The following is a 15572-nucleotide window of genomic DNA, read 5'->3' on the forward strand; positions in this document are numbered from 1 at the left end:
TGGTGTTTGGTCGGCACGAGTGGTTTGATTCAAACCTCGCTAATGTACACCAAGCGTTACGTTACATCTAGGCTTGTTTGAACATCACTTCTTTCTATTTCGAAGTGAAGTCGAAGTAAATAGTGATCACTATTGCACAATTTCGAACCTTATTCAAATAGTAGGATGACCTGCATACAGTTAAACCCTTTTATAAGAGACCCGTGCCGTGGAGCATTCCTGGCCTACAAGCAAGATGTCTCTTATGAGCGGGGTGAAATGTTTTCAGTTTCTGATCAGCCCTCATGTGAATCTACCAACAGTGGTGTTTCTTATACCCAACTGTCTATCAGTGTGTCTGATAAAGGTGTTTGGCAGTGGTAGTAGGGTGCAAGATATAAGTAGTAAAGTATGTTACGTTTTAAAATGTCGTAGTGGGCCCATGTAAAGCATTATACTATCACATTTTTTACGAAAAAAATGAAACAGGCGAGTTATATTCAGGGTAAATGTGACCAAACTTCGGAAGTTTTAAGTCCATATTGAAACAAATTCGGGTACTGTAATAACAGTCTGAATATTCGAAGCACATACCTATTCACACAGGCCTAGTTGTATATGCTGTTGCATTCACAAGTACGAATCGGGATTCCTCTATGAATGCGTGTTTTGCTCGACAGGCCATCCTGAACGCGACGGTCCGACAGAAGCGCAAGTTCCGCGAGGCTCTCAGCAAACACGACAACCTCGAGCTGGTCGAAGTGTGTCACTGGGCGGGCCTGGGTGGCGTGCGGTTTGTGCCGAACGCTTACATCGGACACGTCGACTCGCTCAATGAGAAGGACCGGATCCAGCTCAACCAGCTCAACTCGGAGCTCGTGCTCAAGTTGAAGAACACGGATTCGGCCTTTTCTCTCGGTGAGTCAGATGCTGTGGGTACGAGTCGTGCAGGTAACTTTCCAACTTGGTAAACTTTTTAGGTGCAAGTGGACAAGGGTAGTGAGAGAGGCTGAGATGGCGTTTTCTGTCATCTATGCCTAATACAGTCGAGCCCTCATCAATTGAAGTGTTATTATATGTGTGTTATATAACTTTGCATTGTAGCACGAAAACCGCTTTGAGCACTGGAGTATGTGCATTCCTTTGCACCATTGTTTTGTACAGTTACATATTTTATATTTGAAATATTTGAAACGTATATCAAATTGTCTATGTATAGAAATTTTCAGTGATTTGCTTCAGATTCTAGTATCTGGATTCAACTACACTTTCATAATAACCTTGTCCTTGTGTTAGTCTCGTTTAATTTCTGTGCCCTTGGTTTGCTTAATAAACAAACTAGGTTTATATACACGAACCAAGTCAGACAAAAGCTTTTTCTCTGCTTATTTTGTTACGTGGTTAATTGCACATTTACAGTGATTAGGAGAACAATGAGTGCAAGGGTTCGTGATGAATACACGCGTAAATGTACGTCGCGCTGCCCTGCATTGTATGCAGTGGCCACTCCTGCCTGAGGCCTGAAATGCAGCACTGTTATACGTAAGTATAAAGGAGAAAAAATGTTTAATAAGTTATTAAATGAAGTCTAAGTACGAGCTTCGCAGGATTTACTGCTCGTTGCATGGTTGGGTCAAATGTGCGCCTATTCCGAACTGCTACACATTTTGGGTTTCTCCTCAGGTGAAAGTGAAGACGGCCTGTCCTGCGTGCGATTTGGCATGGTCACGGATGACCTCGACATCGAGGAGCTGGTTGGGCTTGTCCTGGGAGCGGGCATAGAGCTGGAGGAATCCACAAAGGTAGCTACCCTGCTTCGTATTGCCGTCTCGCAGGATTTGGCCACTGCAGTCAGAGTTATCAACTTGGCCTTTGCTCGATTGGAAAAAAAAATTCTTAAAAGAGTGCTTGCGGCTTTTATGTGCGAGGGTACACCTTAGCATGTCCCCCTTGCAATTTCTGAAAAAGTTGTTAATGATTGATGTCCAGAACTGCCGCGTTTACTCGCATGCTGTGAGCACCTCTCCTATTGTACGTACACGCCTACTTTCAGTGCTTGCTAGCATTGGCTTGCGTTGGCTGAATTGTGATTGTTGCCGGCTAGTGCTTGCTTATGTTTTCTTAAACTGGCCATAAGGGCAACGTAGCTAGTAGTCTGAGATGGTGTTGCCTTAGTATTGGCAACTGTAGCTCAATGTTGCCACATGTTTCCTAAATGACAGCTGAAACAGACTGAATGATGGGAAGTGTTGGTTAATGCTGGATAATGTCGGCTAGCAAAGGTTATCTGCTGTTTTATAACATCACTGACCATAGCCAATATAAATGAAACGGTACTCCCATGTGCATAAGGATCTCGCAGATTGAAACGAAGAATGAAAATGAAGATTGAAACGAACAGTCGCTGATAGATCTCATTTTATGTCTAAGAAAAATGTCGCATTTCAATCTATCAGTGTTGTACATTCATGAAAAGTTGAGTGTGTCGTGCCTGAATTTTTCTATCCTCTCCGCTGATGACAGGCACTTGAGTCAATGTCCGAATTGGTGAAACAAGGAATTCAAGAAGCGAGCAAGGGTCTCCAGCAGGAGAACGAGGAGAAGATACTCCAGGAGGTGAGAGAGTCCCGAACGCACTGCTCAGTAATTACCCTTTCTTTTGAGAGAAGGCGGTATTACTCCCCATCTCCCTAGGTCAGTCATCAAGTCTCAATAACTTTAAACTGCTTATTGCAAGTGTGGCAGGTGTTGCCGCGCACAATGCAATCTTCTGCAGAGAGGCATTGCAGCTGCACTTTTGAAGACTCGCCACTGTGGTACCACATGACCAGGGAAAGGTTGAAAAAAATAATGAAAAAGGCCCCTAAATCACTCTAGAGGTTCAAATTCAGTTGTGGCAAGGCATTTATGCGTGGTTCTCCAGGGAACATTAGTGGAGTTGGAAGCGTTCAATAATCAAAGTTTCACGCTTGCTTGTTTCACTGTTGCCTTTGGTACGCTCAGCTTGTCCGCTCGTCTCTACACCTCAACAAATGCTATTCCTCGCATTCAATGCGAAAGAGCTGAGAGCACACGCACCTTTCACTCGTCACAACTAGGCGTGCCAGGGTTCAACCTCAGTTAATTTTTCTTCTCAGCTGTAAAGATGGAATTTTGGTGAAGAAGTCTGTGGAACTTATTGAGACGCAGCCAGTGTCTCAAATCGCAGCTTGTGTGCGCATTTCGCGTGTAGGTTAGCACAGATTGCGCTTCTAAAGAGTGGCTAGTGCCAGGAGTTGTGCCGTGTTGAAAGCATATAGCTGAGGGAAAGCTAGTGATTATTTTTTAGCGGTGCACAGCATTGATGTTGTTAATGTGATCATCAATACGGTAGCAACGCACCGTTATTAGGCATCCCTCTTAAGAAACTTGGCCATACCAATAGACTGATTGGTCACTTGATTTCTCTGATTTATTTGACCACAAGCTGCTAAAGCAATGGTGAATAGCTTTCGAATCTGCCAAGAGATTCTTTTTCGATCCTGTCTGAAAAGGTGTTTCATTTTAAGACATAAACCTTAAGTGGCTGTTTGCACTACTGCCCACAAGATTTGTGCAAGACTTGGCGAGATCCCAAGGTTTCACAAGGTCTCGTGAATGAACAAGGTCCAGCGTGACCTTGTTTGAGCAGTGATGAGACTATGTGATATCAGCACGATGTCACAGATCACCCAAAATGGGGACATGATAATACATGGCATGGTGGCCTAATCAGAACGGGTTGTTTTCTGGTCGAAAGTGGGCGATCATGAAGTCGGTGCAGAATTGTGTTAGGTGTGAAATACTTGCGGGAAAGGCTGGGATAGGATAAATACAGTCCATTGAGAAAAAAAGAAGTGACAGCTGTGGCCTTCGTGTCGTATCAGGCAAGTGCATGATGAAATGCATAAATTTTTTTGTATTTTCTCTTTTTCAGGGCCTTCTGAGGCATGTTCCCATCGTGGGCTCCCTTTTCAACTGGTGGTCACCGACCTCCAAGGAGAGTGGTATTCGTGGCCGAAGCTTCAACATTACATCCGGTAAGCTGGTGGAGTTCACTGTAAAGCCAAAACTACCAAGCATTCGATGTTGTTTAGTTAATCACCTATTCTTTGTTCTTTGAGCCAAGTTGAATAGAATGACCGAACGCATCTGTGCCATGATGGACGAATTTATTTTTGTTGATGTAGCCATAGACTTTTCTATGTTCTTGATGTTGAAGCATTACCGTTTTTGAGAGTAGTTTTATACAGTTGACGTCTGATTTCTCGAACCCTTAAGGAACCACGAAAATGTCCGAAAAGTCGAACAGTCCGGAAAAACGAATGCCCACAAAAACGCTCCTTTTTTACAGCTATTTTTCATGGAGGGAGAGTGTCATGGCAGGAGTACAAGATTCTTGTTGTAATCCAGTCAGTGCTTCATTTAAGTGACTCCAAGATAGCTATTTATTAAAAAAAAATAAAACGAACAAAAATTTTATGTGGCTGGCACTACCTCAATGGACACTTTGGTCCAAAAGGTCGCTTATTGTCTTTTGCACGGCGTTCCGTTTGCCCACGATGATGTCTGCCTCAATTTCAGCCAAGGTCATGCTGTCTCTGTACCCCAATGACTGTCATCAGTGCTCACATCTACTCCGAGCTCGTTCATGTAGGCGCTGCCTTTTCGATCTTTGTGTCAGAGTTGTTGGAATCCTTCGTAACTTGAATGATTTCATCATCGGTCGATTCTGCACACATATCGCTGTCTTTTTCAGTGTCAGTGAAGCCCTGAAAGGTTAGCCCAGCTGGAATCAAAACACCGACAGCGCGCAGATTGAGAAGAAAACGTCTGCGGACTGAAGTTCGCCACACACTTTCCACTCCGGGCAAGATGGCTGTCTTGGCGAATTCGCTTGACGAAAAGCACAGCGCCACACATATAGAAACTCGGTGGCTGCTGAAGGCTGTGAAACGTCAACGCTGAACATAGCGTGCAGAAGCACACAATCTACCATGAAGCTGACAGAACAACACGTGAATGAACACAGTGAAGATTAACCACAGATTTGGCTATAAGCTACGGCTGGCAACGAATTGGCATGCGCTAAATTGCATCAATTGTAGTTTCAAGGGTGCGGCAGCCACAACGCGCGTGTGCGATGTAACTACGGTGGGTTCGAGGGTACAAGAACAACCAAAATGGCAGTGTTAATGGTGACTGCGGCTAGCGGAGGCTGCGGCTAGCAGTAAAAAGTTGGAAAATCGGATGGCGAAGGCTATAAGCGTCCGAACTTTCAGACTTTAATACATTGATTTTATGGGGAATTGGATAGTGCCGGAGACAAGTCCAGGAAATCAGGCACGTCCGGAATTTTGGGCATTTGGGTAATCAGACATCAACTGTTCAAGGGATAACTCGTCTTATCAGAGTTCAAAACAGTCGCGTTTAACTGTATAGTATTAATTGTTAATTTAGCTAGCTTAATCTATGTTTATTATAAATAGACTTGTATTGGGCTATGAAACGTGGCAGCGATGTGACAATAACTGGTGAAATATCCATTGTCGCATTTCTGTCATGCTACACCAGTCCTATTCATGGCTCCGAAATAAAATTTGACCATGACTGGTGTGCTGAGGGCCCTAGGGGAACTGTCATTGCAGTGACTGCAGCGTCTGAAGTCCACACCTTGTTTCCTTGAGTGAGGCTGCCCCTACTTACAATCTTCCTGGTCGGAGCCAGGCATTTTTCGTATTGATTTGAGGTTTTCTTTCTCTCAACTGCCTGTGCGGTTGCCATGTGAAGCATGTGTGCGATTGTAAGGATTGCCAAGGAACGGTATTCGCAGATTGAAAAGTAAAAATTTAGGGCAATGTAATGCACCTACTTTAGTTTCCAGCATCTAAGGTATGTGTCATATTGGCGGCATCTTGACTTAGCACTTGCGGCGGAACCAAAATTACAACTAGCGGCCTGATTTGTAGCAACATGACATGGTTATCGCGAGCAATGGCTCATAGCAGCCGAAAAAATTGTCACCTGTCAATTTGTGCGCACTGTATGTATTTCTTGTTCATTTTGTCCTAGTAGCGAGGGGTACAGTCTCTAAGAGTTCTATTATTGGTGTCCTGCGTCATCATGGTACTTTGCCATCACCGATTGGCTAATGCGTGTAATGTCGTGAGAAACGAAAACTGGATGTCACTGTAGGTCTGCCTAAACTTGAACCGGCAGCCCGCTGTTCCACTTTTACGTTTGAGAGTGAATGTGGTGGCAGCAGCGTGTCCCATCAGTCACCATTGTGCAGTCAAATCTCGTTATAGCGAGCCTCACTATAAGGATTTTTTCAGATTAACGACTTTTTCGAAAGTTCCTCGCGAAATGTTCATTGGCAAATGTTCATTCCCATGTTTGCTTTCACCACTATGAATTTCAGAATACCTTATGTTTCAGAATCACGTATCGAATTTCATCCCCCTTGCATCTTCACATTTTAAAACAAGGAATAGCAATTTTAAGAATGTACTTGCAGCTGTAAAATTAATTCCCAGCTCCGTAGCTGCCACTATCATAGCGTATTTCTCTATCTGCCCGCCCTATCCAAATGTATGATAGCCCCATCACCATGATCATCGCCTGGAATTTCTTTTTCGTGTCAAGCTTCGCCCGCCTTTGTTTTCGTCGGGCAGCTTGACCTGCGTGCTGGTTTCTAGCCTTTTTGTTCGTTGAGCTACGGAAGCAGCATGAAAAGAAGGCTACGACAGTGAGAAATGTGACGCAAGTGGCCTACAGGATGAAGTCGCTGACGATTACTGCTGCATGCTTCACTAACGCCCAAACACTACACACAGTGCAACGACGAAGAGTGCACGTGTGCTTAGATGATGGCCGATAAGATCTGTACCATTTATAGTAATAAGAAAACGGTAATGGGAGTGAAGACGACGCTGCAAAAGCGCGTGCGAACCTACATGAAGGTTCGGTATTAAACGCTGATGCTTCCCAGTGCGTAAGAAGTATGCGTTCGCTCAAGAGTTCGTCTTTCAGCAGGCAAGCTGCCCACGTCAGGATAGATTGCGCTCTTCCCCAAAAAAACACGCACTGGTTCCATAATACTTAGTATTGTTTTTTATTCGTGTTTATTCGAGCACAACGTGGTTGAGAATGTATAAACAGCACAGGTGAACGACTCGCATGTTTGCCTTAAGGGGGGACGCGGCACTTCGGGACCGAAAATCAGCCAAAAAATCGAGTTTTCGCGGACCTTCTTTTCGCGTTCCCGACATCATTGCGCACCTATTTACAAAATTTCATAGCCGAATACCATCAACTTTTATCGTTATTCAACTTTAAAAAACCGAAAACGGGCGTCCTGCCCTTTAAATTGAGGGCGAATAGCGCAGGTTTCGGCTCTACGATACGCGGGAACTACGCGCTCGATCGGCGCCATTTTGGTCTTGTTTGAAAGAACGCGTTTTCAGCTGTTTTTTTTTATTCGGTAAGCAACATTGAGCGTTTCCCCGGCTCGAAAAACGGGGCCTCAAAGACGAAGAGCCGCGCTCACTGCCATTGGCTAAACGGTGCACGTGACTGAAATGGCGCTTTCCGGTTGGCTGGAAGCTCGCGGCTTGCGCCTGCATACGCGACCCGACGCCATTTTGAAAGGGTTACCGCTGTGACGCCTCGAAATCGGCAGAGCACTCTGAAGCTTCTGATCGTATCGCCATGCCTGGAAACGCAAAAAAGTATCGGACCGTGCACGCATTTGGTCGCAGGAAACGCAAAGGTCGTGGGAGAAAGTCTACGAAGTCATCAGAGCCCTTGGTTGACTCCGACGAACGATGTGTCGACGCTCCGCGGCCGTTCAGCGATGGTGCGACCGAGCGCGTTGCCTCCGACGACGATGACGGTGAAGCGAACTCCGGACGACTACGAATCGACGCCAAGGTGGTGACAAACGCCGAAGTTGAAAATCATGCCCGGGAGAAAGCGACGCTCGACCGGCTTTCATCGGCGCCAGCAACTGCACGGAAAATTGACTTTTTCACCGCGAGTTGTAGCGAGGCAACCGCACAGGACTCGGACCACGCTGCTCCTTATCTGCTTATGCATCTAGATATCCTAAACGCGATAATGGGTGCCTTGTGTTGCAAAGCCTGCCATGGACCGGCTACGATCGTCAGAGGGGATCGGGACTACGGACTTGCCGTGAAAGTGCTAGTGCAGTGTGAAAGGTGCGGCGAGATCGCGAATGAATGGACTTCGCCCCGCGCGAACGGCACGAAAACGTGCAATCCGTTTGAAGTAAATCTTCTCGCTTCGAGGGCGATGGTGGCTACCGGCAACGGCCAAACGAAAATGAACGATATTTTCGCAACAATGGGCATCTCACACCGCGGTATGCACCACAAGACGTTTCAGCGGCATTTGAAGAACACGCTGGCACCAGCTGCAACGCGAGCGGCTGAGTCCGCTATGAGCGAATGTGGGGAAAAGGTTAGAACAATTTATGATGACTTGTGCTTCGGCCACCGGGGCAATATTGCCGTTAGCTACGACGGCACGTGGAAGACGCGAGGCCATTCTTCCCACATCGGCGTGGGCACAGTTATCGAATTATTTAGTGGCTACGTGTTGGACTACGTCGTTCTTTCCAACTTTTGCCTAGGCTGCGAGGTGGGCCCAAAGCCTAGTAGTGAGGGCTATCAAGAATGGAAGGCTAACCACAAATGCCAAAAAAATACGAACAGCAAAGCGGGGCAAATGGAAGTGGAGGCGGCTCTAATTCTATTTCAGAGGTCGCTTGAACGCCATGGCCTGCGCTACACAACTATGCTGTCTGATGGAGACTCTAGGACATTTTGCGCCATACAAGATGCCAAGGTGTATGGTTACATTGACGTGCAGAAGGAAGACTGTATTAATCATGTACAGAAACGGATGGGCACCGCATTGAGAAACCTGGTGCAGAAACAAAGGTGCGATGGGAAAAGAGGCCTTGGTGGGAAAGGCAGGCTCACAGGTGAGCTGATCACCAGGCTGAGCACATATTATGGCCGGGCTCTGAAATCGCATGAAGGTGACGTGGGCGAGATGCAAAAGGCTGTGATGGCCACATACCGCCACGTCACCTCCACTGATGAATGCTCGGACCACAGTCTGTGCCCAGCTGCTGAAACTTCATGGTGTCGGCACAATGCCGCAAAAGCAAAGGGTGAGCCCGACCCCAGGCATGCCTACAACCTACCGAAAGACGTGGCAGAGGCATTACTACCGGTTTATACCCGGCTTTCGGAAAGAGCCCTGCTTCAGAGGTGCGAACGCGGCAAAACGCAGAACTCCAACGAGAGCCTACATTCGGTAATCTGGAGTTTGGCCCCCAAGGAGCACCATGCGTCCCTGTTCGCTGTTGAAGCAGCTGTTGCAGAAGCAGTGCTGCCCTTCAACACGGGCAATTTGAATTCTGCAACGGCAATCTTAGGTGAAATGGACATGAATGCGACAAGTACTGGTGCCAGGAGAGCGAGAGAAAAAGACCACCGTCGCAGCATTGTCTCCAACAAGAAAAGAACAGCCTCATTGGAACTCCGGAAGCTAGTGAAGAGGAGGCATGAGCACAGAATGCATTCAGACTATGCTTCTGGTGCGTTTTGAGGTTGTCTTGTTGCATCTTCTGCAATAAAAATGTGTGCCCACGTTTTTTCTCGATTTCTCAAAATGACAATTTTCATGTGCTTCCCATTATGCCGGAGCAATATCTCTTGTTCTATCTGGGTCATCATTACGATTTCTTTTTTGTTTCGAAGATAAATGCAGGGGATGTGTCGTAAAGTAAGTTTTATTGTAATAATTTTTGGAGAAAATTCTCTAAATGGATCTTTTGTTTCAAGTGTAGATGGGGAAATTTTTCATGTCATATTCAACATCCCACAACTTTGCTTCGAAATAGCCCAGAACAATGATTTATACTTTATTGCACACTGTGAACATACCGAATTGGTTCTATAGGTTGCACATCAATATCCAAGTTACAGTTAATTAGCTAATTAGGCCTTAATTGAAAAAGTAGCAGTTCATTATATCTTTAAAACTAATTGTCACAGCAAAAAAGAATTAGATTTTTGAAATCAGCAGTAAAATCTACATAGGCTCTCCAAATTTGACTGAGGTACTCGCAAAAATAAAAGAGTTTTTGGAAGGTGTAGCATCCCCCCTTAACAATTTTTGCACAAATATTTAATACTTTCACTACGACGACTTTTCAATATAGTGAATCATATTTAGCGGTCCCTCGACATTTGTTGTATCGAGATTTCACTTTTAATGATTGCAGTTATAACAAAGTATAGTCACGCCATTCATGCAGTGTTGAGGATTTTTGTTTATAACAATTTTTCTGTATAACGATGCCGTTTTCATGTAAGTTGAAACTTTGTTTTGATTAGTTTTACTTATGCCTTATCAAAGGCTAAGCACATGGTAATGTGCTTGGTACATTGATTCAGAAAGGAAGGATTGCGTAAGAAAACAGAGCACTCGAGGGAAGTGTTGTGTTTTTCTCTTGTATGCTGCGTGTTTTTTGCACAACCCTTTCCTATTTACAAAAGGCTGAGAGGTCACCAACCTGTCTGCCTTATTTTTCTGTGCTGTCCTTTGCTATTTTGGTTGGGCTGATATCACTGGTATTCAATGAATTGAAGTGTTTGAGATCATAAGGCCTTTTATAACTTCTCTGCTGGGGGAAGGGTGCATGTGCCACAGTATTGTGAAAAAGCCAGATTGCAAGTCTCGAAGCGGCACCGGACTGTCTTGGCTGCATACTGACTCTTCTCTTCCCTCCTTCACCAGGGCTCGTCGAGAGTACGGAGAACATCTACAAGTACCACATGCAAATCCAGCAGGGCGACGGCACGCCGGTACTGGCCAACAAGCCTCCTCCGCAAGCCCAAGTGGTCGTGCCAGCCGCAAATGCCCTCGAGACCAAAGCACAGCATTAAGAGAGCGCAACTCAGAAGAAGTGTGACAGAGGTTGTAGTGGGGGATTGTGGGACGAGACTCGAAGGGAGTTAACAGAATGGGGTTAGGTGCCGCAGGTTCGAGCACCATCGCGCACACGGCCACAGAGCAGTACCAGTGCGTAGAGAATGGACGATCGGTGTTGTTTTGGGCCATTGGCTTTCCGAGTGAATGCGGGATGTTTTGCATGCCACTGCATTCGAGGCAGACTGATGAGCAAAACTAAAAAAAAAAGCTCAAGAAATTATGTGGGCTGCTGGTATTGGGTGCCACCGGCCTACAGTGGCAGGTACCAAATACCACAGGCACCAGATATCAGCACAGAGGAACATGATTGGGGTCCATAAGGCTCCTGGCTGTTTGTCTTTAACCGGTGCTTGAAACCAGCTCAGCGATTGATGGTTGACGGAGGCACATAAGCACTGATTGGATTCTTTGCTTGTTGTCATGCAATCACAGGAATCTTGCTGTTCTGATTGGGGAGCAAAAGTAGCTGGCCGCATGCGGTGGTGTTTTGTTAAACTTTTTTGTTTGGTCCAATCAAGTAAAATAAAGCTGGTAGCATTTAGTTTTAGTTCGCTGTTAAAGAACTTATACCGGTTGCTGGTGCGTTGTGAGAAATATTGTGCACAATTCCTTGGCAAAGGTTTTTGGTTGTAAGCTGCGCAGCTGCTCGCACTTGTGAACCCACACAGCAGTTACCCGCTGGTCCCAATAGTGCAACTCTGTGAGCTTGAACATGTTGGCAATAGTTACCAGCAGCTTCTAGTACTATGGCAAGCTCTTAAAAGCCTCCATGGCGGTTTATACTACTAAAAGGCCAGCTCAAGTACAGTATTGCTAGCATGTCCAGAGCCTTTGGTACTTGTCTGTCTGTTTTTCATTGTGTGCAGTGCATCTTGTGCAGTGCCACCTTTTAATAACCCTGCTAGTATTTTGCAACACTTTTGTGTTCATGCTAGGGAATGGTTCTGCTGTCTTAACCTTGTGTGAAAACAGCGCAGCTCACAGCTTCAGCTTTGCGTGCATTTTATGGACTCGACAGGTAACAGCTGTGACGTTGGTTTATGAGCAGTCACAAGCTTTCGTTCGGGAGGCATTGCGGCTTAAGCATTTATGAAGTCAACAGCAGACCTCATCGTCGGGCCATCCTAGTATGCCCCCTAATGCTCCTCTGTTAGCAGCTCCACATTGGTTAAAAGTGGTTTGAACTTTGGATGGAGGTTTTGCCACAAAAGGGTTCGCCAATCTCTAAGAATGCAAAATTAATAGGTTACTTCTTCGCAAGAGGTCCCGAAATAATAGTGTGTATATTACAAGGCCTAACACTACTGCAATCTTAGTTGGGCTAGTTGGTGGGAATTGACCTTTAACATGAGTAAATAGTGCAAAAAGGATAAGGTAAAGGGAACAAGAGCTGGAGTTTGTTTTTGTAACCTTTTACTTGATTCTTTTTTTAACTAGTTACACCGCTGCTGTAATTACTCGGGCGTCTACTTTTGAAAAGGAGGCTCACAGACTATGCCCTTTAGATGTAATATAAGGAAGTGGAAGCCTTGGCAGTGTCGGAAAGCCAGTGGCTTTAGAACCGGAAAAGCTCGTGCATTGGTACCTCTGCTCTCGAGAGAAAGAACATGTCATCCAAACATATCATTTCCGGAGAAACTAGGGTTCATGCCTGGAACTTTCTTGTTCTTTTTCTTTCCAGCTGGGACCATGTTTATTGTAGCTCCCATTTTTTTTGGGGGGCATTGGGCACTCCTCTCCAGTCACCGCTCACTTTCTCACCAACTCTGTTTCTTCATCTTGTTCCTTTGTTTGCGATTATTTTTTTATTATATTGGAGTGGCGAGTGTTTTTCTCGTTGTTCAGTCTTCTCTCCTTTTTTGTGGGGAGGGTTTCTGCTTCGCTTTATTCCCTATGCATTTGATGAGTTTTAAGTAAGACCTTGTCTATTCCAGAGCGAAAGCGAGTGAAGTTCCTGATAGTATTCTTTTTGTTTTCTCATCCATCTCGTGCAGGCAGCCTGCATACTTCGCCTTAAAAAAACTGTTGTGATACATCTAGTCAGAAACGCACTTTTTTGCAAATAAAACTGACAGCTTTTTCGAGCTTGTGTGTCGTGTATGATTGATGATATATTCATTAAAAATTGTGCAGTGTTTTTTGCACTTCTCCGAGACAACTTCAAGGTGAAAGCCACCTTTCTGCGCTTAAAGGGGAACTCCGTGATTTCCGACTATACTGAGATAATGCCGTTTGCAAATAGTATTCACAGTCCTGGAACAGCTAGGGTGGTTCAATTTGCCCGTCGAGAATCTGAGCGATGAACGATAAGTCACAACTGAAAGGGAAACGGGGAGCTGCTCTGTCCTCCATGGTGGGTATCGAATGATGTCACGATATCCGCTACAGACCGCCACGCCTTGCCAGGATGTAAACATGGCTCGCGTGCCTCTTCTGAAGCGTGAAAAAGAAGCTGGCGATGTCATCCGACGTGGAATGAAGCTGTGCCAGCTCTTCTGAACTTTGATTTCAAACCGCTGGCACGTCAAGCATCTGACGTGCCCCAAATCAATCTTCTCGTTGCGCAATATTGTGCATGCACCCTACGTCAACAACAACCATAGCACTGTATGCAGCTGCTGTGCTTGCGTCGTAATCACCTTCGAGAAGAAAGTGCGCGATGCATTCGTCTGCTGAAAATGTAGGCAGTTGGTGACACACAGGGTGGCGCGCATTTACAGATGCGATTCCGGAATAATTTGAATCAAATAAATTGAATCAAATGTCTGGGTATAAATCGGTACAAGTTTGATTTCGGTTATGCTGATTTTCATGAGAGAAAAATGCTTTTTATGTGTCGCACCGAAAGTGGCACGTCGGACAACTTGTTGAACACGGTGTTGCCTTCAGTAAATTAGACATAGGCGAGGGTACACTACAAAATAAAAGGCATCTTTAGTTCACAGAAGGCTCATTTCACCCAAAGCTCGCTGTATCCACCTCTTTCTGAGCCACTAGTCAGCACAACTAGCAAAAACGTTTTGCACATTATTGTGAACAAAACATATCACTGGGTACGCTAAAGTAAAACATCGAATTGGCTTAGACATAAATTATTTCGCGAAAATGCAAACTGTTCAAAGAGAAAAGGTTCGAGAGCTTCATGTTTTGAATTTCGCGCTATATCAACTCATGGAAGTTAAATCACTAGGTTTAGGGGCTTTAGCGGACATCAGCGTGACGTCGCGAGTTTGCCCTTTTTCTCATTTTGGCAAAATTGGTTCAATGATATTTTTGCGAAGCTTGCTATATTAAATGAGCACTGACACGTTAATGAATCATTGCAAAAGGGAGATTTTTGGTTTCCTTGGCATGTGATAACGCTCTCCAGTCTCCACACACCATAGTCAGGCACATTTTACTTTGATTTTCAAGTTTACGTCGCAGTGTATCTGCATGCCAGCCCCACCGCGGTGAACATTATCTTGACGCGTCAGCACGTGGTTCTATTAGGTGTGCGAAATCTGCGTCCTGCATGCATGCAGCCTACATCTAAAAAAATCGCTGTCGGGGTCGCTGAACGACCATTCACTCATCATTTTGTAGCGAGAGCAACACTGGCCGTATTCAAGCTGTTTCACTGTAGCCGGTGGCCACACCGCGTGATGAGCCGTTGCTACACTGTGCCTAGCAACCACCGCAATTGGCATCGCCGCTGGCCGCGCCATCTGTCATGATGGCATGACGAATGAGAAGGAACTGGCTGGTGAGATTCGTCGGCAGATATGGGAAGTATGTTGGGCCGGCTGAAAGAAGCGAGGCATCGTCGTAACAAAGTTGAGGAGGCAGCAAGCTGAGGAGACGGAGGAAGAACGAGCCGCGCGCACCGAGAAGCGTAACCGTACAGATGGCCAAGATAAACTACAACGTTAGCCGTTCCATTCGCTGCACACACCCAGGCATTACTGAGTTAAGCCACAGCTAATTTTTTCCTACGTGCTCCAAGAGCAGATTTATGTCTGATTTGCCGCTGTTACGTCGAGAGTTGTACCCGTCACGTCATGCTGCAATGTCCGTGAACCCATTGAGACGCTTTGAACACAATTGCGTTCACCACGTTTTACCTTCAAGTCGCTCAATATTCTATAGGTACACCTTTCGTCAGAAGCCGTCGCATGGCAGGAGACGCAGTGGGTTCACTCCATGCCCCGCAGTTTAAAAGGAAGCAGAAGTGTCAGATTATGTATTGTCGAGGCTTGCAGCGCGTTGCTCTACACAAATGCGTAATAACTGTCACAGTTGCTAGTTCACGCTTGTCCTGTGTATACATGGACATTCTTTTCAAGCGTCCTTTGTTATGTTTTAGTGGTGCGCTCCGAGTATATCGAGCTGTCTACTGTTGCTGTTCGTGTGTCGTTCCAATTTCTTGCTATCGCATTCATCGCGTCGACCTTGCGGCGAAACTAACTTTTGACGGAAATGTCCAAGTCCAAAAGATATCGTCAAGTCATTCTGCTGTGGATAAACACTCCCTACGAACTTATTTACGCATGCACTATAATTGAGTT

At 45.5% G+C, this 15572-nt stretch overlaps 1 protein-coding gene across 1 annotated transcript in view; it reads left to right on the top strand.

Annotated features, from left to right (window-relative positions):
• The window catches only part of LOC119179880 (pyridoxal-dependent decarboxylase domain-containing protein 1), a 35804-nt gene extending 24216 nt beyond the window's left edge, over positions 1-11588 (top strand). Inside the window, exons 16-20 of the mRNA XM_037430999.2 lie at positions 660-897; positions 1663-1781; positions 2503-2595; positions 3935-4037; positions 10831-11588. Coding sequence (XP_037286896.2) covers positions 660-897; positions 1663-1781; positions 2503-2595; positions 3935-4037; positions 10831-10979 — 702 coding nt within the window. The 3' untranslated portion in view covers positions 10980-11588. The remainder of the gene's footprint in view (positions 1-659; positions 898-1662; positions 1782-2502; positions 2596-3934; positions 4038-10830) is intronic.
• The last annotated feature ends 3984 nt before the right edge of the window (positions 11589-15572 follow it).

This window comes from Rhipicephalus microplus, chromosome 7, assembly GCF_043290135.1.
Source record: "Rhipicephalus microplus isolate Deutch F79 chromosome 7, USDA_Rmic, whole genome shotgun sequence".
Lineage (NCBI taxonomy): Eukaryota > Metazoa > Arthropoda > Arachnida > Ixodida > Ixodidae > Rhipicephalus > Rhipicephalus microplus.